This window comes from Chiloscyllium plagiosum, chromosome 43, assembly GCF_004010195.1.
Source record: "Chiloscyllium plagiosum isolate BGI_BamShark_2017 chromosome 43, ASM401019v2, whole genome shotgun sequence".
Taxonomy (NCBI): domain Eukaryota; kingdom Metazoa; phylum Chordata; class Chondrichthyes; order Orectolobiformes; family Hemiscylliidae; genus Chiloscyllium; species Chiloscyllium plagiosum.
This window is the reverse complement of record NC_057752.1, coordinates 735,319-762,984: the sequence shown is the minus strand read 5'-3', so window position 1 is coordinate 762,984 and position 27,666 is coordinate 735,319. Positions and strand designations below refer to the sequence as shown.

The following is a 27,666-nucleotide window of genomic DNA, read 5'->3' as shown; positions in this document are numbered from 1 at the left end:
GCCCAGCAATCACTTCTCTAGCTTCCCACAGAATTCTACTGTAAACCTGATCGGGTATTAGGGATTTATCCACCTTTACCCGTTTCAAGACATCCAGCACTTGCTGCTTTGTAATATGGACATTTTGCAAGATGTGACCATCTATTTCCCTACAGTCTATATCTTCCATATCCTTTTCCACAGTAAATACTGATGCAAAATACTTATTTAGCATCTGCCCCATCTCCTGCGACTCCACACAAAGGCTGCCTTGCTGATCTTTGAGGGACCCTATTCTCTCCCTTGTTACCCTTTTGTCCTTAATGTATTTGTAAAAACTCTTTGGATTCTCCTTAATTCTATTTGCCAAAGCTATCTCATGTCCCCTTTTTGCCCTCCTGATTTCCCTCTAAACAGTTCAGAGAATATTCACTTGGCTTATTGCAGAGATGAAAGAGTTTCTCTTATGAAGAAAGGTTGAGCAGGTTGGGCCGATACTTATTGGAATTTAAAAAGAATGAGAGACGATCTTATTGAAAACATACAAGCTTCTCGGGGGGCTTGACAGGACAGATGCTGAGATAATGTTTGTGTTTTTGGGAGAGTCGAGAACTAGGAGCAGAGTTTCAAAATAACAGGTCTCCCATTCAAGACAGAGTTGAGGAGAGAGTTCTTCTTTCAAAGAGTCATTAAGCTTTGGAATTCTCTTTCACAGAGAGCAGTGAATGTTGGGCCATTGAGTAATTCTCCAGACAGCATGTGGACCAGCGGCCTTTTAGGTTATTAGGAGCCTAACTGAGGCACCAGATACAAACACTTTTCAGAAGTTGAGGGATTTAGTTAAGGAATACTACAACCCCAAGCCTCCTCTAATTCTGAGATGTCATTGTTTTTACTCATCAATTTGAGAACTAGGGGAAAATGCGGCAAGTGGAGCATATGAATTACAGGGTATTCCAATGGAAGTGGACACCCTTGCCAGGCTGACTGAGCTTGGAGGACACCACTTGAGAGAAGACAACTGCTTAGCCTCACTCAGGACAATTCCAGAACAGAGGTACTCTAGGTCAGCCCACAACAAAACCCCAAATCAAAGCCAAGCCTCAGCCAAACAGTTAACCTTTTCTTCAGGATATGGACCTGCAAGCCACTGTAGTTGCTGCCGGTATGCATTCTCAAGACCGCAAAACAGGCACATTTGACCTAAACTGAGCAAGGGAACTCATAGGCCGGTATCCAGGCAAGTGCACACCCTGGAAATCCCACTTACATCTGGTTTGGAACAGTTAAATTGCTTAGCAACATCCCAATCAGAACCAATAAAAACAAACATCTGGTTAAATGGTCACACGGTTCTAATAGAGGTCAGTACAGGCATGGCCGTTTCAGCGATCACAGAACAAATCTTTAACAAAATTTGTTCTGGACTCTAACTCTTACGTTTGCGCAAGGCCTCAGCTAGACTGAGAATCTACATTGGGGAACCTTCACAAAGGAAAGGTACAACTTCAGTTCTGGTCCTTTCTGAGAACAACTGGTTTAGTTACCACTGATTGCCGTAAATGTTTGGGCCCAAGCTTAATGGGGCGAAATTAGTTGAGAAAGATTCACCCTGATTGGCTCAACATTTTTTGATTAGAGAATGGCTGCCTGCGTGAATTCCTAATTACATACCTGGAGGCTTTTCAGGAAGGTCTAGGGGCTATCAAAGGAGTGAAGGCACCTGACATGTTGACCAGGGCTTGAAACTGCATCAGGAACACCACTGCCGGACTCCACTAAGCGAGAGAGACAGTTTAATTCAGGGAATGAAGTTTGGTGGAGAAATCACAGAAATGGCCCTGCATGGGTAAGGGGCATAGTCAACGCAAGGTCAGGTCCAGTGACACACGAAGTTCGGGTAGGGTCGACAGTCCTGAACAAGCATGAAGCCCATATGAAAGCTGCAAACTTGAAAAAAGGGCAGGAGCGAAATGTGCCTGACTTCTCAAAATAGTCAGAAAGGCTGGTGAATCCCCTGGGTTCTCCCTCTGCATCAAGTGTTCAAGAGACCTCAGAATCTGAAACGGACATGGCGGATGTTGCCACCTCAATGCCTTTGTCACCCGAAGAGGATAATGAGTTTCTTCCAAGATGCTCCAGGCATAAGAGGTGAGCGTTACACACTGTCCGTATCTACAGCAGAATTGGAGGAACCTGACCCATTGCTAAAATGCCTCAGGAGGAGCTACAAGAAGAAGAATCAGCCTATGTCCTCAGACTCAGAGGGGGAGTTGGAGTGCTTGTAACAAAGTCAGCCAGGTGGACGTCATAAACTATGAGTTTCCTGATTGAACCAGAAATAGCCCAAAATCGGGAATGCCTGGCTGACAGATAAGAACAGGACTGCATGCGCCACTTCCGTGGTTATGTTCAAGCCCAAGTGTCCAGGAGAGAAAGCATGTGGTCTCCACCTATGCTCTCGATGCCTTTAGGGACAGAAGGGCACCGTGGGTATCGGAGTTCTTTACTTCCCCTCGAAGTCCATTTTGATTTAATTCCTACCTCCTCCCTTTACTTTTTCCCATCGGCATTGCCCTTGTCAGGCTTTGCTTGTTAATAGTTCACTGGCCACATGGTGTTTTTCCTGGTGGTGGATATATTGGATAAAGTTCAAATGCAATGGTGTTTTTTTTTCAAAACAAAACTTGTCAGACATTCTCACATATTGACAGCTGGATCAGTGTTCAGGTCTCTCCACAGGTAAATAAAGGGTGGCTTGGTGATAGGATACCGGCCTCTGTGGAGTTATTTTGCCCACTTTTAGAGACTATCCTTTGGACCAACTGGCTCATATTGACCATCAAAAATGATCTGTCCATCATCAGGCAAACTGTCAATTACAGCAAAAACAGAAATTGCTAGAGAAACTCAGCAGGTCTGGCAGCATCTGCAGAGAGAAAGCAGAGTTAATGTTTCGAGTCCAGTGGCCAAAGTGTTAATGGTTTAGATGGAGAGGAATTTGTTAAGTGTGTACCAGACAATTTTCTGATTTAGTACGAGGATGTACCGACTAGAGAAAATGCAAAACTTGACCTACTCTTGGGAAATAAGGCAGGGCGGGTAGGGGAGGTGTCAGTGGGGGAGCACTTTGGGGCCAGCGACCATAATTCTATTAGTTTTGAAATAGTGATGGAAAAGGATAGACCAGATCAAAAATTTAAAGTTCTAAGTTGGAGGAAGGCTAATTTTGAAGGTATTAGGCAAGAACTTTCAAAAGTTCATGGGGGCAGATGTTCACAGATAAAGGGATGGCTGGAAAATGGGAAGCCTTCAAAAATGATATAACTAGAGCCCAGAGACAGTATATTCCTGTTAGGGTGAAAGGAAAGGCTGGTAGGTGTAGGGAATGCTGGATGACTATAGAAATTGAGATTTTGGTTAAGAAAAAGAAAGAAGCATATGTCAGGTATAGACAGGAGAGATTGAGTGAATCCTTAGAAGAGTATAAAGGCAGTAGGAGTATACTTAAGAGGGAAATCAGGAGGGCAAAAAAAGGATATGAGATAGCTTTGGAAAATAGGATTAAGGAGAATCCAAAGGGATTTTATATATACATTAAGGACAAAAGGGTTGCTAGGGAGAGAATAGGGCCCCTCAGAGATCAGCAAGGCAGCCTGTGTTTAGAACCGCAGAGATGAGGGAGATAATCAGGAGGGCAAAAAAAGGATATGAGATAGCTTTGGAAAATAGGATTAAGGAGAATCCAAAGGGATTTTATATATACATTAAGGACAAAAGGGTAGCTAGGGAGAGAATAGGGCCCCTCAGAGATCAGCAAGGCAGCCTGTGTGTAGAACCGCAGAGATGAGGGAGATACTAACCACATATTTTGCAAGTGTTTACTGTGGAAAAGGGCATGGAAGATACAGAATGTGGGGAAATACTTGGTGACATCTTGAAAAATGTCCATACTACAGAGGAGGAGGTGCTGGATATCTTAAAATGCATAAAAGTGGATAAATCCCCAGGATCTGATCAGGTGTTCCTTAGAACTCTGTGGTAAGCTAGGGAAGATTGCTGGGCCCCTTGCTGAGATATTTGTATCATCGATACTCACGGGTGAGGTGCTGGAAGACTGGAGGTTGGCTAATGTGGGACCACTTTTTAAGAAAGGTGGTAAGGAAAAGCCAGGGAACTATAGACCAGTGAGCCTGACATCGATGGTGAGCAAGTTGTTGGAAGGAATCTTGAGGGATAGGATGTACATGTATTTGGAAAGGCAAGGGCTGATTAGGGATAGTCAGCATGGCTTTGTGCATGGGAAATCATGTCTCACAAGTTTGATTGAGTTTTTTGAAGAAGTAATAAAGAGGACTGATGAGGGCAGAGCAGTAGACATGATATATGTGGACTTCAGTAAGGCGTTTAACAAGGTTGCTCGTGGGAGACTGGTTAGCAAGGTTCGATATCATGGAATACAGGGAGAACTAGCCATTTGGATACAGAACTGGCTTGAAGGTAGAAGACAGAGAGTGGTGGCGGAGGGTTGTTTTTCACAGTGGAGGCCTGTGACCAGTGGTGTGCCACAAGAATCAGTGCTGGGTCCACTGCTTTTCATTATTTGGCTGTGAACATAGAAGGAGAAAGTGAGGTCTGCAGATGCTGGAGATCAGAGCTGGAAATGTGTTGCTGGAAAAGCGCAGCAGGTCAGGCAGCATCCAGGGAACAGGAGAATCGACGTTTCGGGCATAAGCCCTTCTTCAGGAATCATAGAAGATATAGTTAGTAAGTTTGCAGGTGACACCAAGATTGGAGGTGTAGTGGACAGCGAAGAAGATTACCTCAGAGTGCAATGGGATCTTGATCAGATGGGCCAAGGCTGAGGAGTGGCAAATGGAGTTTTATTTAGATAAATGTGAGGTGTTACATTTTGGAAAAGCAAACCAGAGCAGGACTTATAGACTTAATGGTAAGGTCCTGGGGAGTGTTGCTGAACACAACAGGCTTTGGAATGCAGATTTATAGTTCCTTGGAAAGTAGAGTCGCAGGTAGATAAGATAGTGAAGGAGGCGTTTGGTATAATTTCCTTTATTGGTCGGAGTATTGCGTATAGGCGTTGGGAGGTCATATTACGCTTGTACAGGACATTGGTTCGGCCACTTTTGGAATATTGCATGCAATTCTAGTCTCCTTCCTATCGGAAGGATGTTGGGAAACTTGAATGGATTCAGAAAAGATTTACAAGGATGTTGCCAGGGTTGGAGGGTTTGAGCTATAGGGAGAGGCTGAATAGGCTGGGGCTGTTTTCCCTGCAGCATCAGAGGCTGAGGGGATAGAGGTTTATAAAATCATGAGGGGCATGTATAGGATAAATTGACAATATCTTTTTCCTGAGGTGGGGGAGTCCAAACTAGAGGTCATAGGTTTAGGGTGAGAGGGCAAAGATATAAAAGGGATCTAAGGGGCAACTTTTTCACGCAGAGGGTGGTACATGTATGAAGTGGGCTGCCAGAGGAAGTGCTGGAGGCTGGTACAATTACAACATTTAAAAGGCATCTGGATGTGTACAGAGGAACCTTGATTATCCAAAGGACACAGGCGAGGAGTATTTCATTCAATTAATTGAATTCCGGATAATCGATGCCGGACAACATTGTTTAGCCAAGCATCGGGACCTTGTGATCTTGCCGGATAATCTGAAATTCTCTGTATATGAATCAGAACGGTTTAGAGGGCTATGGGTCAAGTGCTGAAAAATGGGACGAGATTAGTTTAGGATATCTGGTTGGCATGCACGAGTTGGACTGAAGAATCTGTTTCCGTGCTGTACATCTCTATGACTCTTCTTCAGAACTGACAGTAGCTATGAAAAGGTGGAATATATACTGATGGAAGAGGGTGGGGAGAAAAGGAGTGAGTGGATAGGTGGAGATAGAGAAAGAAAGTTAGCCAGACAAAGGGATTGTTAATCGTAAATCAGAGAAGGAGAAAAGCTGATAAGCAGGACCATGAAAGTGAAAACGGTCTGGTGGGGTGTGGGGCTGGGTAAAGGACATGGAAGAAGGTATTCAGGCTCTAAAATGATTGATGTCGATGTTGAGTCCTGAAGGCTGACGGGTCCACAAGCAGAAAATGAGATGTTGCGCTTCTAGCCTGTGCTGAGCCTCGCTGGAGCCCTGCAGTAAGTATGAGACAGAAATGCTGGTCACAAAATTCAGTGGTGTTTGCGTTTTGGGGGATTGGGGGGTTGGGGTGCAATGGTGGTAGGGATGTGTGTGTGAAGCAATAGATGTACTGGGAGTATGCTCAGGGTCCGAATACTGCCTGTTGGATGTTTGCATAAACTGCCTGAACTTTGATCTCAAGTTTCATGAACTCTTCAAGCCATGAGGTTGGAATGCTCAATAGCCATTTCTTACCCTGTATTTTTTAATCACACTCAGTGTTTCACAGCAATATATCTCAAAATCAAGGGCACAAACCAGTTCCTACAGTAACAGCCAAAATGGCAGCTGTTAGGCTTATGATTGAGGAGCAACAAAAAGGCAAACTTACCAACCGGAGCTCTGGGACTGAGCGACTTAGCGTCCACTCCTGGCTGTTTACAAAGGCCTCTGAGAGGAATAGAAAATAAAAAAGGAAGTCAGCAGTGAAAAAGTAGAGAAATATTCAACTTAACATGCAGCATGAAAAGTGCATTGAAGAGTTGCACATATGGGTCATTTTCCTGAGGTTAAAGGTCATACGATTTAAAAACAAGAATAAAGTCCTTAAAGCACTTGGGTGAGGATTAGGGTTAGAGCCCATTTAAGAAAGGAAGAGTGATAATACTAGAAACTCTAAGCTAGTCTGCACAATGTCAGTTTTAGGGAAACTTTGAGACAGTCATCTCAGGCAAAGTTAATTGACATTTGGAAAAGTACAGTAAGAAATGAAAGTCAGCACAGGTTTGTTAAAGGCAATTCATGTTTGACTAACTTGATTTAAATGTTTTAATGAAGGAATAGAGAGGTTTGATGAATGTCGAGTGGTTGATATATATATGATCTTTCAAAAGACACAAGTACTGCAATTCACACATTCATTACCAGGTGACAGGACCTTTTTTAAAAGCACAGTGAGTTGTTGTCATTGAGAATGCCCTACCTGAGAAAGCAGATGACCGAAGCAGATTCAATTAGAACGTTGAAAAGGGGAACTGATTGAACACTTGATGAGATAACATTTGCAGGGCTACAGGGAAAGAGCAGAAAGGAGTGGGACCAATTGGATGACTCTTTCATAGAGTCAACAAAGATATAATGGGCCAAACAAGCCATCCTCTGTGTTGTATCTATGATTTACTGATCAATGAAATCAATTATTAAGCAAACAATGTTTAAACAAAATATTCATGCTTTGTTCAGTGATAAGGAACATCAATGGCTTAAGCAGGGATATTGGTTGGAATTTGAATATGTGGCTCAGTCAATGGTACAACTAGTGCAGTAATGAGATATGTCCCAAAGCTACACAATGCATCCTATTTAAACCAGTTAATCAAAAAATAGTATTTGCTTATTGGAATTTCAAAGCAGGAGTGTCAGGAGTTCTGTTCACTGTAAGAGGTGATCCTGAGCTGGCTGGGTCAGTGTCATGTACTATGCACATGTAAATAAAGCGTGACTTGGTGACGGGATACCTACCTTCATGGAGTTATTTCACTGCCCTTTCCCCATAACTCTTGATTTCCTTACTGATCAAGAATCTATCTCGGCTTTCAATATACACCAGGACTCTGCCCCCACAGCTCCCTGTGGCAAGCAGTTCCAAAGACTCTCAACCCTCTGAGAGAAGAAATTCCTCCTCACCCTTGTCTTAAATTGGTGCCACTTTATTCTGAGACTATGCCCTCTAGTCCTTGACTGTCCCATAAGGTGAAACGTTTTTTCAGCATTTACCCTGTCAAGCCCTTTAAAAATCCTGTCCGTTTCAATGAGATTACCTCTCATTCCTCTAAACTCTAAACTCCAAGAAGTAGAGTCCCAATCTCTTTAGCCTTTGCTCATAAGGCAATCCCTCTGTATCAGAGATAATTGTTGTGAACATTCTCCGAACTACGTCGAATGAATAATATCTTTCCTTAAATAAGGGACCAAAACTGCTCACAGTACTCCAGATGTGGTCTCCCCAGCACCTTGTACAGTTGCAGTAAGACTCCCCTACTCTTATACTCCAACCGCCTTGAAATAAGGGCCCACATTCCATTAGCCTTCCTGCTTACCGGCTGCACCTGTGTGCTAGCTTTCTGTGTTGCAATTTTTGAGAAGATTTGTAGCTCAGGTTGAGGTTCATGTTGTAAGTTTGCTCGCTGAGTTGGAAGGTTTGCTTTCAGACGTTTCGTCACCATGCTCGGTAACATCATCAGTGAGCCTCTGTTGAAGCACTGGTGTTCTGTCCCGCTTTCTATTAGTGTGTCTTGGTCCTTTGTGGTGGGAGATATCACTTGCGGTTCTTTTTCTGAGAGTTTGGTAAATGAGGTCCAAATCGATGTATTTATTGATGGAGTTCCGGTTTGTGAAGGGAGATATCCTCTCAGCACTGACCCTGTCAAAGCCCCTACATTATTTCAATGAGATTACCTCTCATTCCTCTAAACTCCAAGAAGTAGAGTCCCAATCTCTTTAGCCTTTGCTCATAAGGCAATCCCTCTGTATCAGAGATAATTGTTGCGAACATTCTCCGAACTACGTCGAATGAATAATATCTTTCCTTCAATAAGGGACCAAAACTGCTCACAGTACTCCAGATGTGGTCTCCCCAGCACCTTGTACAGTTGCAGTAAGGCTTCCCTACTCTTATACTCCAACCGCCTTGAAATAAGGGCCCACATTCCATTAGCCTTCCTGCTTACCGGCTGCACCTGTGTGCTAGCTTTCTGCATTTCGTGCACAACCTCCTCCAATTAATTGCTTAATTTCAATATTGCAGGGTCTTTTTTTAAACAGAAAACTATGAGACCAGATTTACCAACTTCATCAGAATATATCACAAGTTTGTCCCACTTCTGTCACCGTGACATGTGTGCTTTGCCTAAAGGTAGGTCCCCTGGTTCATTATCTGCAGATACTTCATCCTGAGCTGTTTTCTTAATGGTTTCTGTCAGTTGTGGTTTATCATTGCTTCCACTCTTGGGGACAGAGCAAGAAGGCAACTCCCAGGTCAACCTCATCCTGAATGGAAACTGAAATCAATACTTTTGCATTATTCTGAACCATATACATGCCATCTAACCAAATGAGCTAACCAGAATGGTGACAATGTGCTACTCATGAGTAAAGGGAGTGGCTGAAGTGAATTGTGTGGATGCATTTAAGAAGGGAGCTGAATTAACATGAGAGACAAAGGAATAAGAAAAATGGAGATGATGATGGTGTTAGATAGAAGGAGGCTTGTGTAGAGCATAACCAGTGGCACAGACCTGTTGGGCTGAATGGCCTGTTTCTCTGCTTTAAGTACTGAGTAATTCTACATAATCATCATTCCAATACAGATTCAGTACCCTCTGAACATTACATCATTCCTCCTGTTCATTTTATACTAAGTAACTGAACTGTCCAGAAAATAAAGAGCCCAAATTTGTGGATTTTGCTGATTTCAGCTGAGAGCATTGGTAAAATTGCCCTCAGTGCCCCCTATTTGGGGATGTGTGAGGCAGACAAATGAAAACTAGCCAGGTCTTCTGTCATTTTCAGGAACCACATTTGAAGGGATTATCCCCATATCCTGGAGTAAGACTCCCTGGTGAGAGCTTGGAATTCAATAATTTATCCTCAAATCCTTCTCAGTTTTCTTTCATTCTTCTCTTCAGCACTTTCCATTAATATCTTTTAAAAACATGACAGCTTATTCTGCAGATTAACTTCACAATGAGTGTGAGAACAACATGATGAATAAAATTACAAATGATACACTTTGATCATATATTTTCCTTGACTCAACAAGTAGTCTAGATATACCGATCTATTTAAAAGCATAGGGCAATTTCACCAACACAAAGGAGTATGGGTAACCATCAGTACATTTCACAGTGATGGCAGACTCAATGAGTACTGAAATGAGTCAGGACCAATAATATGTGCAATAGTGGTAATATCTGTTGAGCTGGGGCTGCTTCCTCTGAATTATCACTCAGACATTAGCACTACATCAAATTCTGGATATCAAACTCCATCATATGGGTGTGAATAGAGGTGAAGATGTTCCTTATATGTGAAATTGTTCCATGTTTCCAACTTTAAACTCCATGAGGCACAAATGTCCTCTCTTGCAGAAATTCAACACATATTGACTATTGAAATTTCAACATGTGCTGCTGGCAGGTCTCAAACATTACCAAGCAAATATTTTGACAGCACTAGCATCCAGGCCACAAAACAAGAAGGTTTTCTTTTTGTGAGCAGGAAAGTCCAATACATTCTGTAACATTAACAATTTCTTTATATGAAGAGCACAGAGGAAATTCTCCCCCATCCCCACTCTTTGTTCACATATGAAACAACACCAGCAGTGACTGGTGTTAGAAATAATAGCTTGTAACAATAAAATGCATTTCTTCCATAAGAACCTTTAAAATATGGTTGTATATTGTTGTTGTCTGTTGCTTTTTCTCTACTCGACTAACTCTGATGCAGTGCTAACAGTTTCTTCTCATACCCATTAAAAAGTGAATGACCTCCTCTCTCACATTCGTTACTTCAACCCAAAAAGGACAGTATCCATCTAGTGTCAATCAGTGCCAATGCTAATTCTGCACACTGAGATGGGGACTCAGTGTAGTTTATTTTTCCTCTCTTCTTCTGTTTCTATAGGAAACAGGTCATTAGAATCATTCCAGCTTAAATGTAAAACTAAAGCAGCTGCCCTGTCAGCTGCCAAGAAGTGACCAGTAGGCTCAGCTTCCAAGATCGCCTGCATACTTTGAATATGGCTTTCTGCAAAGCTTTACTGTACACATATTCTCATTTCAGTCATAGTACTGTTCAAGATTTCGAAAAACCTCAAATGCCACAATTTGTTTTAAATGTTCACTGCCTAGTCCCCTCTTCCTGATTCCTAGGAAGTGACCTCTGCCAGAAAGTGCATCTGTGTGTTTATATAAGGTAAGCCAAGGATCACGGAAGTATGATCACTATTGTAATTTATGAAAAGCAACAACTACTTTGTGCACTGCAACCTCCCACAAGCTCCTTAAACTTCAAACACTTACTACAGACATATGTGACTCAGATCAAACTGGAATCTAGGAGTTCCCACATGCTGCAGCTGTGTTAAATCACCTGCCTCACTATCCTTAACATGTTCTAATTGGCTCCTTAATTATTTTATGTAATTATATATCTATTTTTGTTTTTATATATTTTACTAACATTACAACCAGTTGCTATACTATTTTGTACATTAGGAATAGAATAAATGGGCGGCACAGTGGCACAATGGGTGGCACAGTGGTTAGCATTGCTGCCTCACAGCGCCAGAGACCTGGGTTCAATTCCCGCCTCAGGCGACTGACTGTGTGGAGTTTGCACATTCTCCCTGTGTCTGTATGGGTTTCCTCCGGGTGCTCTGGTTTCCTCCCATAGTCCAAAAATGTGCATAGGTGAATTGGCCATGCTAAATTGCCCGTAGTGTTAGGTGAAGGGGTAAATGTAGGGGAATGGGTCTGGGTGGGTTACTCTTCGGAGAGTCGGTGTGGACTTGTAGGGCCTGTTTCCACACTGTAAGTAATCTAAATCTATAAATCTTATTCACTTACAAGATACTTATAAAATAACTAGCTTCTTCTTAGCATATTTTGAGAAGGTTTGGAGCTCAGGTTGAGGTTCTGGATGTAGGTTTGCTCGCTGAGCTGGAAGGTTCGTTTACAGACATTTCGTCACCATACTAGGTAGTATCATCAGTAGCCTCCGGATGAAGCACTGGTGGTATGGGCTGCTTTCTATTTATGTGTTTAGGTTTCCTTGGGTTGGTGATGTCATTTCCTGCGGTGACGTCATTTCATGTGGTGAGGCCATTTCCTGTTCTTTTTCTCAGGGGATGGTAAACAGGATGCATGTCAATGTGTTTGTTGACAGAGTTCTGGTTGGAATGCCATGCTTCTCGGAATTCTCGTGCATGTCTCTGTTTGGCTTGTCCTAGCATGGATGTGTTGTCCGAGTCAAAGTAGTGTCCTGCCTCATCTGTATGTTAGGATACTAGTGAGAGTGGGTCATGTCTTTTTGTGGCCAGGTGATGTTCATGTATCCTGGTGGCTAGTTTTCTGCCTGTATGTCCAATGTAGTGTTTGTTACAGCTCTTGCAAGAACTGCAGACAAAACACGTCTGGAAACCCTAGCCACTCTCCCCTACATCAAAGACATCTTGGACATGACTGCTAAACTACTCACTTTCTGGATTAGTGGTGCTGGAAGAGCACAGTAGTTCAGGCAGCATCCGAGGAGCAATAAAATCGACGTTTGGGGCAAAAGCCCTTCATCAGGAATACCACTCAGACCTCTTGGCATCATTGTAGCCCACAAACACACTAAAATAGCAGCTAATGAACTTGAAAGACCCTATACAAACAACAAGCAAAATTAATGGCATTTACAAAATACCTCGCAAGGACTGTAACAAACACTACATTGGACAAACAGGCAGAAAACTAGCCACCAGGATTCATGAACATCAATTCGCCACAAAAAACACATGACCCACTCTCACTAGTATCCTTACATATGGATGAGGAAGAACACCACTTCAACTGGGACAACACATCCATCCTAGGACAAACCAAACAGAGACACGCACAAGAATTCCTAGAAGCATGGCATTCCAACCGGAACTCTATCAACAAACACATTGACTTGGATCCCATTTACCACCCCCTGAGAAAAAGAATGGGAAATGATCTCACCACAAGGAATGACATCACCAACACAAGGAAACCTAAACAGAAAGTGGGCCATGCCACCAGTGCTTCATCCGGAAGCTCACTGATGATGTTACCTAGTATGGTGACGAAAAGTCTGAAAATGAACCTTCCAGCTCAGTGAGCAAACCTACATCCATAGCTTCTTCTTCTATAGCAAACTGAGAACTAAATGCAGAGAATACTGGAGAAACTCAGCAGATCTGGCAGCATCTGTGAGGAGAAAAACAGAATTAATTTTTCGAGTCCAGTATGACTCTTCTTCAATTCTGAAGAGTTTGAGCTTGAAATGATAACTCTATTTTCCTCTCTAAATTTGCTGAGTATCTCCAGCAGTCTCTATATTTGTTTCAGATTTTCAGCATCTGTTGTATTTTGTTTTTAATGAGACTAAGATCTGATTTGTGGCGGCTGAAAAAGTTATAAAAAGCAAAAGCAATGGAGCATCTATTTCCCAAAACAATGCAGCGCTAGATTTTCAACCAAGATCATTTGCTCACATCTGTGCAGTGGAATTTAAATCCACAAATTTTAGACTCAAAGATGAGTGTGCTCTGCACTAAGCCTGAGCCAAGATGTGGCCTGTACCTGTGGAATTCTATTCCAGTGCTCACCCAGTGTAAATCTGGCCTGGAGGTCACAATATCTTGAGAAAAAGAAAGAGCAATTCCAGTGACTATTTTCTGTGACTTAATAAGAATCGAAGCTTCTCTCACCCAACCATCACTAACCCCACTCAGCCCAAAAGCAAGAAGAAGAGTTAGTCAGTAGTAAAACTGATTTATGCTTTCTAACTGGAAGTATTCCACTGATCACAGATATGTCCTGGTAGCTCTTCCGGTATCAGACAATAGTATGTAAGAGCTTGTATCTTTCACTAAGTGGCAAGCAATTGCATTATGAACAGAAATTCGGATTATTTTCTCAGATGCACATAAATCAATCAACATCTGAAAGCATTCAGTACAACCCAAGCATATGTGAGTGATCTTAATAGCTGTATTTCATAATCTTCAGGGAGCAAAGTATTGCAATGCAGTTGAACCTAATTCTTTTAACTGACACCTGGAGTCCCAGAATAGCCAAGACCAAGGGTGAGAAAGAATATTTAGTAGCACAACACATAAGAAAAACCTCTCCAAAAATTGAATGCTGTAGGGTTGACCCTTCTGAAGTTGGTCAGGCAGCATCCGAGGAGCAGAAAAATCAACATTTCGGGAAAAAGCCCTGCATCAGGAATAGAGGCAGGGAGCCTGCAGGGTGTAGGGCTTTTGCCCGAATCGTCGATTTTCCTGTCCTCAATGCTGCCTGACCTACTGTGCTTTTCCAGCACCACTATAATCTAGATTCTGGTTTCCAGCATCTGCAGTCCTTGTTTTTACCTGCTGGAGATCATGGGGGTTGGGATGAAGATGATAGGTCAGAGAGGAGGGTGGACTGGATAGGTGGAAAGGAAGATAAGCAGGTAGGACAGGTCATGAGGGCGGTGCTGAGCTGGAAGGCTGGAGCTGGGGCGAGGTGGGGAAGGGAAAATGAGGAAACTGGTGAAATCCACATTGATGCCATGGGGTTGAAGTGCTCCGAGGCGGAAGATGAGGCGTTCTTCCTCCAGGCGTTGGGTGGTGAGGGAGAGGCTCCCTGCCTCTGTTCCTGATTAAGGCTTTTGCCCGAAATGTCGACTTTCCTGCTCCTCGGATGCTGCCTGACCTGCTGTGCTTTTCCAGTACCACTCTAATCTGGACTCTGATCTCCAGCATCTGCAGTCCTCACTTTCACCTTCTGAAGTTGGGCCAGACGATGGTAGCAGTGCTCCGCAACCAACCAATGCTGTATCTAATTTGAGAGTATTTAATGTGGCCAGTGGGGTAATTATAGCTCCCTTCAATGGACAATATTTCAGAATCCACACACAAGAACCAAACGCAATTAGTGTTCACCTTGCCTGATATTTATCTCCCAGCTGACGTGCATCACTCTTTGATGGGCTGGGTTTATTCAATGTACAGACTTCAGTGGCTTGCAATTGTTCTGATTGTAGAAGTCATCAATCAGTTTGAATAGAGTTGACCTAAAAACAAATATTTGACTTCTTTGCAAGGAAGCAAGAACTGCAACATGTTTCCAGTGTACGTGCAGTTGCTAATTCAGGATTGCAGTTAATCTCTCAGGAGTCATAGAGTCCTACAACGGAGACAAGTCCTTTGGCCCAAACGGGTCCATGCCGACCAAAATGTCTATCTATGTTAATCCCATTTCCCTGCACTTGGCCCATATCCTTCTAAACCTTTCCTATCCATGCATTTATCCAAATGCCTTTTAAATGTTGTTAATGTACCTGCCTCAACAACTTCCACTGGCAACTCATTCCATATGCGTATCACCCTCTGTGTAAAAACATTGCTCTTCAGGACAATTAGAACATAGAACATCACAGCACAGTACAGGCCATTCGGCCCTCGATGTTGCTCCAAGCTGTGAAACCAATCTAAAGCCCATCTATTCGACACCAATCCATTTTCATCCATTTGTCTATCCAATGACCATTTAAATGCCCTTAAAATTGGCAAGTCTACTACTGTTGCAGGCAGGGCGTTCCATGCCCCTACTACTCTCTGAGTAAAGAAACTACCTCTGACATCAGTCCTATATCTATCATCCCTCAATTTAAAGCTACGTCCTCTCATGCTAGCCATCACCATCCGAGGAAAAAGGCTCTCACTGTCCACCCTATCTAACCCTCTGATTATCTTGTACGTCTCTAGTAAGTCACCTCTCAACCTTCTTCTCTCCAACGAAAACAGCTTCAAGTCCCTCAGCCTTTCCTCATAAGACCTTCCCCCCATACCAGGCAACATCCTAGTAAATCTCCTCTGAACCCTCAATTTTTAATGCTTTTACTCTCTTCCCACCACCCACCATCCCAAAATGGTTGAGAGATGAAGTCACCATCTCTGAGCCACACATTGAACAAGGACAGGATCATACTTTTCTGTGATTCTCTCCCCCTCCCCACAGTCAAACTCCAGTGGTTCATCCAACAACTTGAAAGGGAAAAAAATCTGTTAAACCTACTGTTGCTGTTACTGACTGAGAATGAGTTTCAGAGCAAGAAAGTGAAAGCTCATTGTCCTCAGAACAAGGCAAGATCCCCAAATTATGTTGTTCCACCATTAGCAACTGTGTCTTCAGCTATTGCCCCCCCAACCTCAATTCCCATATTCTCTTTTTAAACCTTCTTCTCCTAAAATCTAAATAATTTGACCAAGCCTTTGGTTATTTGTGCTCCTATCTCTTTTTGTAGTTCAGCATCAAATCTTATTCACTAAATCTCCTATGAAAGACATTAGAATGTTTTGCTAAAGGTGCTATATAAATGCAAGCTGTTACTGTTTATCCATTGGTGAATTTGATAAACGTGTGCATTGGAAATAAGTCCCACAGTAAAATAAAAGCATTATTGATATTATTTGAGTAACTACTCTCAAAGATTGGATTCACAAGACAAAAGGCATGTTCATATTATCACATTTTGTAAATCCAAATATTACATTACATTACAGTGTGGAAACAGGCCCTTCGGCCCAACAAGTCCACACCGACCCGCCGAAGCGTAACCCACCCATACGTTTACCCCTTACTTAACTCTACAGGCAATTTAGCATGGCCAATTCACCTGACCTGCACATCTTTGGACTGTGGGAGGAAACCGGAGCACCCGGAGGAAACCCACACAGACACGGGGAGAATGTGCAAACTCCACACAGTCAGTCGCCTGAGGTGGGAATTGAACCCGGGTCTCTGGCGCTGTGAGGCAGCAGTGCTAACCACTGTGCCACCGTGCCGCCCACGGTGAAGAGAAATATATTCTCTTTTTTGATAAAACATTGGGTCAGCTTCACTTTGAAAGTTGAATGACGGTTCCGATCATGCAAGTAATTCTGGAAGCGCATGCTCTGGGCTTTACATGTCTGTGGTGTTAGATCTTAACTCATAGTACCCATGGTCTATAAAGTTAATTGCTTTTCATTAGCAGGAGATTGTATCAACATCAGACAAGTATAGTCACCTTATCAAGAGGTGAAGCATCAAAGCACGTAGAGAAAAAAATCAGCAATGTTTTGGACACTCGTGAATTAGTCTGTGAGCTTAACTCAATTTACAAACAACAATCCTCTTCTGAATTATTTCAACCCAACTAACCCCCTTTAGGGAAGGAAATTTGCATCCTTATCTGGTCTGGCCTATATGTGACTCCAGATCCACAGCAATGTGGTTAACTCTTAACTGTCCTCTGAACATTTTGGGATGGGCAATAAATGCTGGCCTGGCCAGTGATGCCCTCATCCTATGAATGAATAGAAAAAAAACCAACACGCTGTCCCAGATTCCTACAGCTCATTCCTAATGATGAGGATGGCCGGGAGATCTGTAATTTTAATGGGGTGAGATGGATGGTTCTGCATTACTGATCCAGCATGCTCTGCTGAGAGTTACTAGGTATACCTTCAAATTTTCACTGGTTCAGGCTCTGTATTTGCACAGAATCACAAAGCAGTGTGGAAGTGATTTGGCCCATCATGTCTGTGCAGCTCCTTTGAAAGAGTACAAATTTTCACACAACTCCCCATGAACACTAACTTTGGCTTTAATCTTTTCATTTTAATACTATAAAATATTGCTATCTGAATGCAGATGTCCCTCTTCCTCCACCAACAGAATTCCATGAGTCATTTTGCATTTAGCGGAGGACAGATAGAGCCTCAATTTAATAAAAATAAACATAATTTCATCCAAAAAAGGGCATCTTCAATAGTGCAGCACTCCTATTCTGCACTGAAGTATCAATCTAGATTTTATGCTCAAATTGGTAGGGTTAGGGCTTGAGCCCACAACCTTTTGACCCAGAGGGCAGAAATGCTACACTTGCAATTGCTAAAGCTTTGGAGCCATTCATGGGAAACTCTATGCTGTCAATTCATTCTAGCAGGAACTATTCCTCTGTGACTCTTTTCTGCACTTCCTCAATGTCTGATCAGGGTTCAAAAAAAGTACCAAGATGCTAAAATTATGTAGTGGGTTTTTGAGGGTGACAAACATTATTAGTTTTTATACCTCTCAGCAGAAATGTAAATTTCAAAAGGCATTCCCATTAACCTATTTAATGAGGGCAGTGTAAATATTCAGGGTCTCAAATTGCTACAGCCTTAAATCATTTTGCACATGTTCTTTTTTCCTATTTCTTTTAGGTAAGTATGTTCTGAAGTGCTCAAGTAGCAACTATCTGAACCACAGAAGCCAGGAAGCAAGTTCAATCCGCACTCTGTGTTGAGTTAATAGGTTCTAGCCTGGGGCAGCAGGAAGGGTGGTGAGAAACCTGCCTCAAATCCTCACTAATTCAGATTAGGGAAGAGAAAAGTAACCAGAGTTCCTACTTTATGTCATGTTCCAGATAGTGGGTAGGCACGGATGAGGACAGGATTGGGCAAGAGAAAAAGGAGAAAAGATATTTGGCTGCTCAGGTAGTGGAAGGCTATGGCTTTGTGCAACCTGTTGTCAATACCAAAAGGTCCCATTGCACTCTGTTCACAATTACAATTGTACAGAAGATGCTGAGTGAAGGTCAAGCAACATTGCACAGGAAAGAGGACGGGAGAGTAACATCGAGTCTACTCTACCATTCAATTAGATCACGGCTGATCTGATAATCCTCAACTCCATTTTCCTGCCTTTTCCCCATAACTCTCAATTCCCTTACTGATTAAAAATCTGTCTGTCTCAGCTTTGAATATATTTTAACGACACAGCCTCAACAGCCTTCTGTAGTACTACTCTCAATTACCCTTCCAGGGTTACACAGCAGCATTGAAAGAGATCTGGGGATAATTTGTCTCACTGCCTTCAGATGACAAAAAGGTATGTGTGTAATAGTGTTGATACTGTAGTAATTGTAATGAAGGTCAACCAGGTGGACTCATAGAATCTGAGTTCCCTGACTGGAACTGTTAACCTGGTTCAATCAGGGAGCCCTAAGTGTCAGAGGTTCTGTTCATTCTGAGAGGTGGCACTAAGGAAGCCAGACCAGTTTCAAATACTATGCACATGTTAATAAAGGGTTTCTTGGTGACAGGATCCCAGCCTCTCTGGAATTATTTCAAATAAGAGACAGAGTTAGCATACAGAAAAATGGCAATTTTTACTTTGAAACTAAATATTGGCATGTATGCAAGTATAAAAATTAAATATCAATGATTTTGTTTGCAAATCTCTCAAAATGCAAATGCATCTGTAACCTTCCTTTAAAAAGTTAAAAGGTTTCTCGTCCACATCCCACAATGAGTCATGTCAAGATTTCTAGATGTAAAATCATCATTTTCAGTTCCCTGTAGTGTGCCGTCCACCTTCCCACACACTCATGAAAATTGATGCTCAACTGCTGCTTGAAGTTGTTGTGCTTTTGCGAAGGAGCATTAGAGGAAGAGTGACAGCAAGAAGTGATTTGGAGATGCCGGTGTTGGACTGGGGTGGACAAAGTGAAAAATCACACAACACCAGGTTATATCCAACAGGTTTATTTGGAAGCACACTAGCTTTCGGAGCGACACTCCTTCATCAGGTGGTTGAGAGCAAGGAAGGCTGAAATCAAGCTTCAAACAAAAAGAGATCTATTTTTAACTTGTTTCATTTTCATGCTTTGCAATGCCCCATTCTGCAACACAAACAAAAGGCTTGATCTCAGACCACCAGACATTGGGCGATAATGAATCGGAGTGACCCACATAGGAATACAGGAGAGCACACAATGTGAAAAGCCCATTCAACTACTCAATCCTGTTCTTTCTACAGCTAGGATACACTCTACCCTATCCTGGTCTTTACTCACCCATTTAATTTCCTCCCACTCTAGCCTTTTGTTTGAGGTTCTGAGAGAGGAGTGTTGTCAGGACATCTGAGGAACTGCCACAGGACCTTTTGCATTCCCTTGTTACAGTCATATTATACAACCGTAAAACTTAATCAGAAGATATCCACCAAGACATTCAGAAGCTATTCTAACTGAAGTGTTGATATATGACACTAGTGTTTGATACTAAATTACCACATGGGCAGGAGAAAACCCTAACACCATGGTCACAGATTGTGATTTTAAAAAATCATTTTATAGCTGATATAACTAATAAAAGGAAAGACATCCTGGATCAGTACCATTTATCAGTGTGGAGTTTGCACATTCTCCCCATGTCTGCGTGAGTTTCCTCCGGGTGCTCCAGTTTATTCCCACAATCCTAAGATGTGCAGATCAGGTGAATTGGCCATGATAAATTCCCCATAGTGTTAGGTTTATTAGTCAGGGGTAATTATATTGTAGGGGAATGGGTCTGGGTGGGTTATTCTTCGGAGGGTCAGTGTGGACTTGTTGGGCAGAAGGGTCTGCTTCCATACTGTAGGGAATCTAATGTAAGTACAAAGAAGAAGCCAGCCTAGGGATCATTACAGGCAAACAAATGTGGTTAATTCATTTTGCATGATATATATGTTCAACACTGTTCATGACTCCTCAGATACTGAAGCAGTCCACGTTCAAATGCAACAAGATCTGAACAACATCCAGGCTTGGGCTGACAAGTGACAAGTAACATTTGTGCCACACAAATACCAGGCAATGACCATCTCCAATAAGAGACAGTCGAACCACTGTCCCTTGACATTCAATGGAGTTACCATCACTATCAACATCTTGGGGGTTACATTGGCCAGAATCTCAACTGGAAGCGCCACATAAGCACAGTGGATACAAGAGCAATTCAGAGGCGAGGAGTATTGCAGATAGTAACTCAACTCCTGACTCCCCATGCTTATCCATTGTCTACAAGGCCAAAGTCAGGAGTGTTATGGAATAGTCCCCACTTGCCTGGATGGGGATAGCATCAACAACATTCAAGAAGCTTAACACCATCCAGGACAAAGCAGCCCCCTTGACTGGCACACATCCACAAGCATCCATTCTCTCCACCACCAACGCTCAAGAGCAGCAGCAGTGTGTGCTATCTCGAAGATGCAAGAATTCACCAAAGATGCTTAAATAACATCTTCCAAACCCACAACCACTCCCATCTAGAAGGACAACGGCAGTAGATACATGGAAACACCACCAACTGCAGATTATCCTCCAAGCCACTCACCATCCTGTCTTGGAAATATACCACCATTCTTTCAGTGTCACTGGGTCAAAAACCTGGAATTTCCTCCCTAACAGCATCATGGGTCTACTTATAGCACATGGACTGCAGCGGTTCAAGGCGGCAGCTCACAGTCACTTTCTCAAGGGCAATGAGGGTTAGGCAATAAATTTCAGCCAGCCAGTAATGTTCACATCCCACAGGTGAATAAAAAAAGTATCTCTTTACTGCAAATCTCAACCACGACTTTGACTTGAAAAGCTACAAATCTCCAACCTTCATCTTTTCTTTAGTGAACCAAAAGAGAATCTTTCAGGCCTGCAACCTTTGCAACTACGAAGTTGAAGACTGACAATAAAAGTGACGTTTATGATCCTTTAACAAATTAAGTGTATTTCTTTTAGTGTATTCATGTTTGTAACCTATGTAGATGAAGATGAGGAGATGTGTTGCATTTATATTTGGGTGCCATGATAAATCAAATGTTTATTCTGTGACAATATTATGGCATTAAGAGGTGTATTCTGACCTGGTATTTTTTGAAGAGATGGTTATGAGATGGAGGTGAAGAACTGGCTTGTCCAAGCCAATAGAGTAAACAGCTGGTGAGGTCCCTTTTGTTTTAAAAGTTGGGAACAATAGCAGTATGAATGGGTGGAGTCAGGCTCCCACATGACCAGGATTATAGTTGTTGGGATTTTGAAGCTGCCATACATCTCTCCCCGCTACCACAAAACACTTGAGTTCTCTCTCTCCTCTACCAGACTTTTCACCTGATGATTTTTCCTCCTGGACTGGAGAAACATTGCATGTGAGACAATCTATTTTATTGAAATTTCCTTTACTAATAGTATGTTTATGGGATTTTACTGTTTTGTCATTAAATAATCTATTATTCTGTTAAGTTTTCCGATAGAGTTAAAGTTAGATCCATTCTTCTATCTTTTGTTTGTATTTTAACAGTAGAGGAAGAAGAAAGTGTATTTTGCTTCAAGCTGAGTAGTGTAACCAGTCAAATTACATCTGGAATACAGCACCTTACACTTGTGTTTAAATAAGGAAAAGTTAGGGTCTAAGCTATCTCCTTGATACATTTGAAGGGGGTTTGGTATGGTCCATAACAATCCTTTGTTTTGATTGAAACATACAAGAAAATATGTCTTGTACATTTTTTAAGAAGAATTCAAAGAGTTAAAATGCTCCTTCAAAAATTACATCATACTGTGGTTAGTTGAAGGGTGTGAAAGAGGAAATTATGCCACGTCTTTACCTTGTCTGTAACACCCTGAATTGCTGACAGCATCTCTGACAGTGCAGCACGCTCCTGGCATTGCACTGAAGTATTAACCTGGATCATGTTCAAATTTAGAGAATAGGGCTTGAACCACCACCTTCTGACTTGAAGTGAAGCAACTAGATCTTAGATTTCACGGTTATATAGATTTACCAGGATGCTGCCTGGATTGGAGGGCATGTCTTATGAAGAGAGGTTGAGTGAGCTCGGGCTTTTCATACTGGAGAGAAGAAGGAAGAGAGGTGACTTGATAGAGGTGTACAAGGTAATGAGAGGCTTGGATAGAGTAGATAGCCAGAGACATTTCCCAGGGCAGAAATGGCTGTCATGTGGGGTCATAAATTTAAGATGATTGGAGGGAGATGTCAGAAGTAGGTTCTTTACACAGAGACTGGTGGGTGCGTAGAATGCACTGCCAGCGGTGGTAGTGGAGTCAAGAGACATTAGGGACATTTAAGTGACAGCTGGACATGTACATGGACAGCAGTAAATTGAGGGGTGTGTAGGTTAGGTTGATCTGAGATTAAGATAAATGCTCGGCCCAACATTGGAGCCGAAGGGCCTGTACTGTGCTGTACTGTTCTATGTTCTAAATCTATCCCTCACGCTTTTTAACTTTACAAAGCACTTCTTTTGAAAAGAATGCCTTACTCACAACCTTTCAGCTCATGCATTTGAAGGGAATTTCCTAAAAATGTGGTTGCATAAATTGTCCAAGGAATATGTTTAACATTCATGGAAAGAACTGCTCATAAGAGGTGTCTTCTTCAACTGCTTACCTAATATGCACAAAATTATGTTACCTATCCCTTGACTTAGGTTAATTAATCCAGTGTGATCGTTCAGAAAGTGAATTCAAATAAAAGAACCAAACAGGGTAAAAGAGGCCACTCAACCCATCATTCCTGTGCCAGCTCTTTGAAGAAGCTATCCAATTAGTTGCACTTCCCTGTACTCTCCCAAATGCCCTACACATTTCTCCTTTTTCTAGTATTTATCCAATTCTCTTATGAAAGTTAACACTGACTTTGCTCTGCTCTTTCAGCCCATGAATTCCAGATCACAACAACTCACTGTATAAAATAATTTCTCCTCAAATTCCCTATGGTTCATTTGCCAAAAATTAAATTCATGTCCTCTGGCTTCTGTTGAGATATAGTGCTACAAACAGTTATCTTGAACTACCTCAACTAACAGTCCATTTTTTGCTTAAGAGTCACAGGGTTTTATCCAACTGCTAGCCTAGGCAACTAGAATCAGAGAAAAGTTACAGCACAGAAAGAGGCTATTCAGCTCATTGTGTCTGTGACAGTTCAATTAAATAGCTGCTCAGTCTAATCCCACTTACCAGCACCAATCCATGGCCTTGCAGTTTACAGCACTTCAGGTGAAGATCCAGGTTCCTTTTAAATGAGTTAAATGTTTCTACCTCAACCACCAAAACAAACAGAGCAGTGAAATCGAAATACCCATCACCCTCTAGTGAGGAAAGTTTTTCCTCCTACTGATCACCTTAAATTTATGCTGTTGTCAGTGGCCTTGACAGCCTGGTATGTCAGGAGCCCACAGTACAAAAACAACCAAAAGGACAATTTAAAAGAGTTCAGTGCAGTGCCAAAATGCCTAGACCAACAAAAATGGTGTCAGTACCTCAAATGTCAGAATAATTACACTAAAGATGGGAACTACATACTCTTGTAATGTAGAGTGTGCAAATATGATGCCTAACAATATCTCACAATGCTTTACCCTCAGATTATCCTTACAATATTATATCAGATCAGCATTTCAATCATCAACACAAATTAAAGAGATTGAACTGTATGCTTCAAGATACAAATGACCAATTTTTAGCAGCACTTGCTAAGCAGTAATGAATTATGTCCCCTGCCCTCTATAATAAATATTATAGAGAGCAGAGGACAGGATGTGTTCCTCTGGCTTTCACAATAATTGATGCACCCTTTTATCATCACCAAAATGTAATAATTTCTTTGTAATAATTATGGGGAGAAGGAGGAAAAGAAAGAGCTCAATTGTTAAGGAAAATTGAACTCCAGGAATCCTTCATAATCCTTTTTCACATGAGGTCTATGACTGAAATGGTTGGAGAATGCCAGGTTTTGCCATCCAGGGCAGACATCAGTTGTCAGCAGTATTTTCCCCTATCATAATGCTTTCTGTTAAAAACAATGATATTTATATTTACAAGTGGCTTAAGAAAGCAGAAGTTATTTTTAAAAATTGAGATACCCTGATGAGACACCAGAGCCATAGGTTGAAGACAAAAATGTGACTGACTCTGGATATAATCACCCAGATATTGACATTGCTAGGTTCTTCAAGATTTTGGGACACACATATTGTAATCACAGAGATGGTCCTGACATCATCATCAAAACAGCAGCAATGCAAGATGCAATGGCCAAGACAGCATTCAATACTTATTATATGTTGCCATGCCACTCAGCCTATTTCATCAATGTTTGAATATTTTGAACTGTTCCTGAATAGAAGAGGCTTCTTCAAAATTAAAATAGAACAAAAACAAAACAACAGGAATCAAAGGATTTTCAATGAATTCTTATCACAATAATGTTGGAATGACCCTTTGAAAATGCGATTAAAGCCAATTACAGCACAGTCTGCAGCTGAAAGCTTGGAATCTATTCCAAGGCCTCTGTTCCTTCATCAGCCACAAGGGAACGATCATTCATAGACTAATAGGCCAAAACACAAGCCAATTTAGACACTTACATGACCTTGAACTGCATTGCTTTTAACCTCTCGCTTCATTCTAAAAATGAGACTTATTCAACACTCATTAATATCCAATCAGTCAACAGGCAACTAGATCACTCAGTTTGGAGAAACTCAATTTGGAGATTAACCCTGGCTTTCAAAATAAAAAAAGACAAAAATAGACAAAAGATGTAGCTTGAGCTGAACTTGCATTTTTATCGCACCTTTCACAGCCTTAGGACATCTCAAAGCACTTTACAACCAAGGAAGTACTTTCGCAGTGTACCCACAGCTTTACTGCAGGAGATATAGTAATGAATTTGTGCACAGCAAACTCCACATATAGCAACATGATAATGCTCAAATAACCATGTTTGTGGTGTTGATTGAGGGCAAATCATTGACTAGGATATCAGGGAGAATTCCCTTACTCTTCTATGAAATATTGTTATGGAATCTGTTACGTCCCCACTTGAGAAGGCAGAAAGGACCTCTGATAGTGAACATTCCCTTCAGTACATCATTGAGCACCAATCTAAATTTTGTGCTATGGGGATCAGAGTTAAAAGTCAACTTCAGTCAACTACAAATTGCAATCTCTAGGCCCACACAGTGTGGCCAATAGGGAGAGGCAATAAACACTACTACCCACCTCTCAAAATGAAATAAAATCTAGGTTATTCCAAGCAACTTACTACCCCAAAAATAGGATGCAGTGAGAAAAAGCCAGTGTTCCTGCTCCTAATTAGCTTGTGGGTGATTCTTCCGCACAGTCAAATAGACTGATAACAGTCAATGTTTGAAATCACACATTAGGAATAGCCATTTGAATGAACCATAGAATTGCAATGCAGCATGAGAGTAGCAAGGGTAGGAGAGTCGGAACAAAGCATTTTTGTTTAAATGATTAATATGGAAAACTATGCTTGTTTTCATTACTTTCTTCATTACCAAGGGTGGTCTTCCTGCCAGATCTCTGCTTCAGATTAGAATCTCCAGTTTATTTTGCCTCACAGTCAAGTGATTGTTTGCCTTTAATAAATTCTGTCAGTGTTACATCTTATAAACGGGTTGAAAGCCTTCAAAGGAGAAAATGGCAATTGCCACCAAGCTACAATACAAAGATAACTTCTGGTGTGAAATGAGGAGCTCGAGTTTGTTTAATCATTGATCACATTATAAGGACTAGGCTAGGCCCTCTTGTGGCACGGTTGCAGTGTTCCTACCCTTTGACAAGGAGGCCTAGGTTCAAGTCCAACTTGCTCCAGAGGTGTATAATAACATCTCTGAACAGATTGATTACAAAAATAGGTAAAAACCAGGCTAGGTGGGAAGCTGGTACCCAACTGTTGACTCCTAGTTCAACACAATGCCTTTGTTTTTAAATTCCCAATCTGAACAACATGAAAATAGCATTCAGTCACCCAACCCAAGTCGTTGCCACCTTCCGACCCATCACAAGCAATGTTATATTGAGGAAGTATCTGAGTTTTAATTATACTTAGAAAGGCTGAAACTACAATTGCCCTATTCAGTCTTTTTGTGGAGATGAACGAACAACATAAGGTATTTCCTATCAAGCTATCCTGAACATGTTTTTAAAAGACAGACACATGCATCTTTGTGTAGAAAAGGTCTATTCTATCCTAGCCCCTTCTTCCTGGGAAATGATAACTGCGAGGTCTTCAATAAGCAGCACTTAGTGCTCAAGCCATTTATAATATATGCCCACATGAAATCTGAATTGCTATTTCACATTTAAAAAATGTACTTAAATCTAATGGGAGTGTTTTCCTTGGACTATTTCACAACACATAACATTAGGCTTGTCAGTTTAACTGCTGGATTTTTATAGAACCAATTTCTTCCTTTCAACAGTTTCATAGTAGTTTTCATATTATAGATCTTTTCTCCTGCAATTTAGAATTACTAGTCTTTCAACAAACTTCTCTTGCATTGTGAGACCCATTGGATTTACAATGGCTCAAAAGAATACGTTTTCAGAGTCATTTTCCACAACCAATATATATTGGAAAAAGAGCTGGCAGGCCAACTGTAGAGGCAAGTTAAGACCTAGCTTCAGACCTGTTGGATTGCTACGGAGTCAGAAACTCTCATGGCAACTGAAAGGAAGATGACATGTTTCCTTAACACCCTGTCTAATTGGCTTTTTCAAACAAAGAAATGGACATGAGGCTCCAGTCACTGCAGAGAAAGTCATAAGAGAAATTCAGTTGCCTTGCACTTTCAGTGAACTTCACTCATAAATGGGAATACCATCTACAAGTTCCCCTCTAATCATTCACCATCCTGACTTGGAACTATAACATTGTTCCTTCACTGTTACAGGGTCAAAATCCTGGAACTCCTTCCCTAATATCATTTTGGGTGTCCCAACACCACATGGACCCCAGCGGTTCAAAAAGGCAGCTCACCAGAACCATCTCAAAGGCAAGTGGAATGGACAATAAATGCTGGCCTCATGTCCTGTAAATGAATAAAACTCAACGACAGCACAGGTTGAAGAATCTATACTGCAATAT

At 41.7% G+C, this 27,666-nt stretch overlaps 1 protein-coding gene across 4 annotated transcripts in view; it reads right to left on the bottom strand.

Moving 5' to 3' along the window:
* Positions 1 to 27,666, bottom strand: part of LOC122543279 (arf-GAP with GTPase, ANK repeat and PH domain-containing protein 1-like) — a 200,698-nt gene that overhangs the window by 92,122 nt on the left and 80,910 nt on the right. For all 4 annotated transcript variants that reach the window (XM_043681772.1, XM_043681769.1, XM_043681770.1 and 1 more), the window contains exon 2: positions 6,517 to 6,575. In XM_043681772.1, the coding sequence (XP_043537707.1) occupies positions 6,517 to 6,575 (59 nt within the window). The remainder of the gene's footprint in view (positions 1 to 6,516; positions 6,576 to 27,666) is intronic.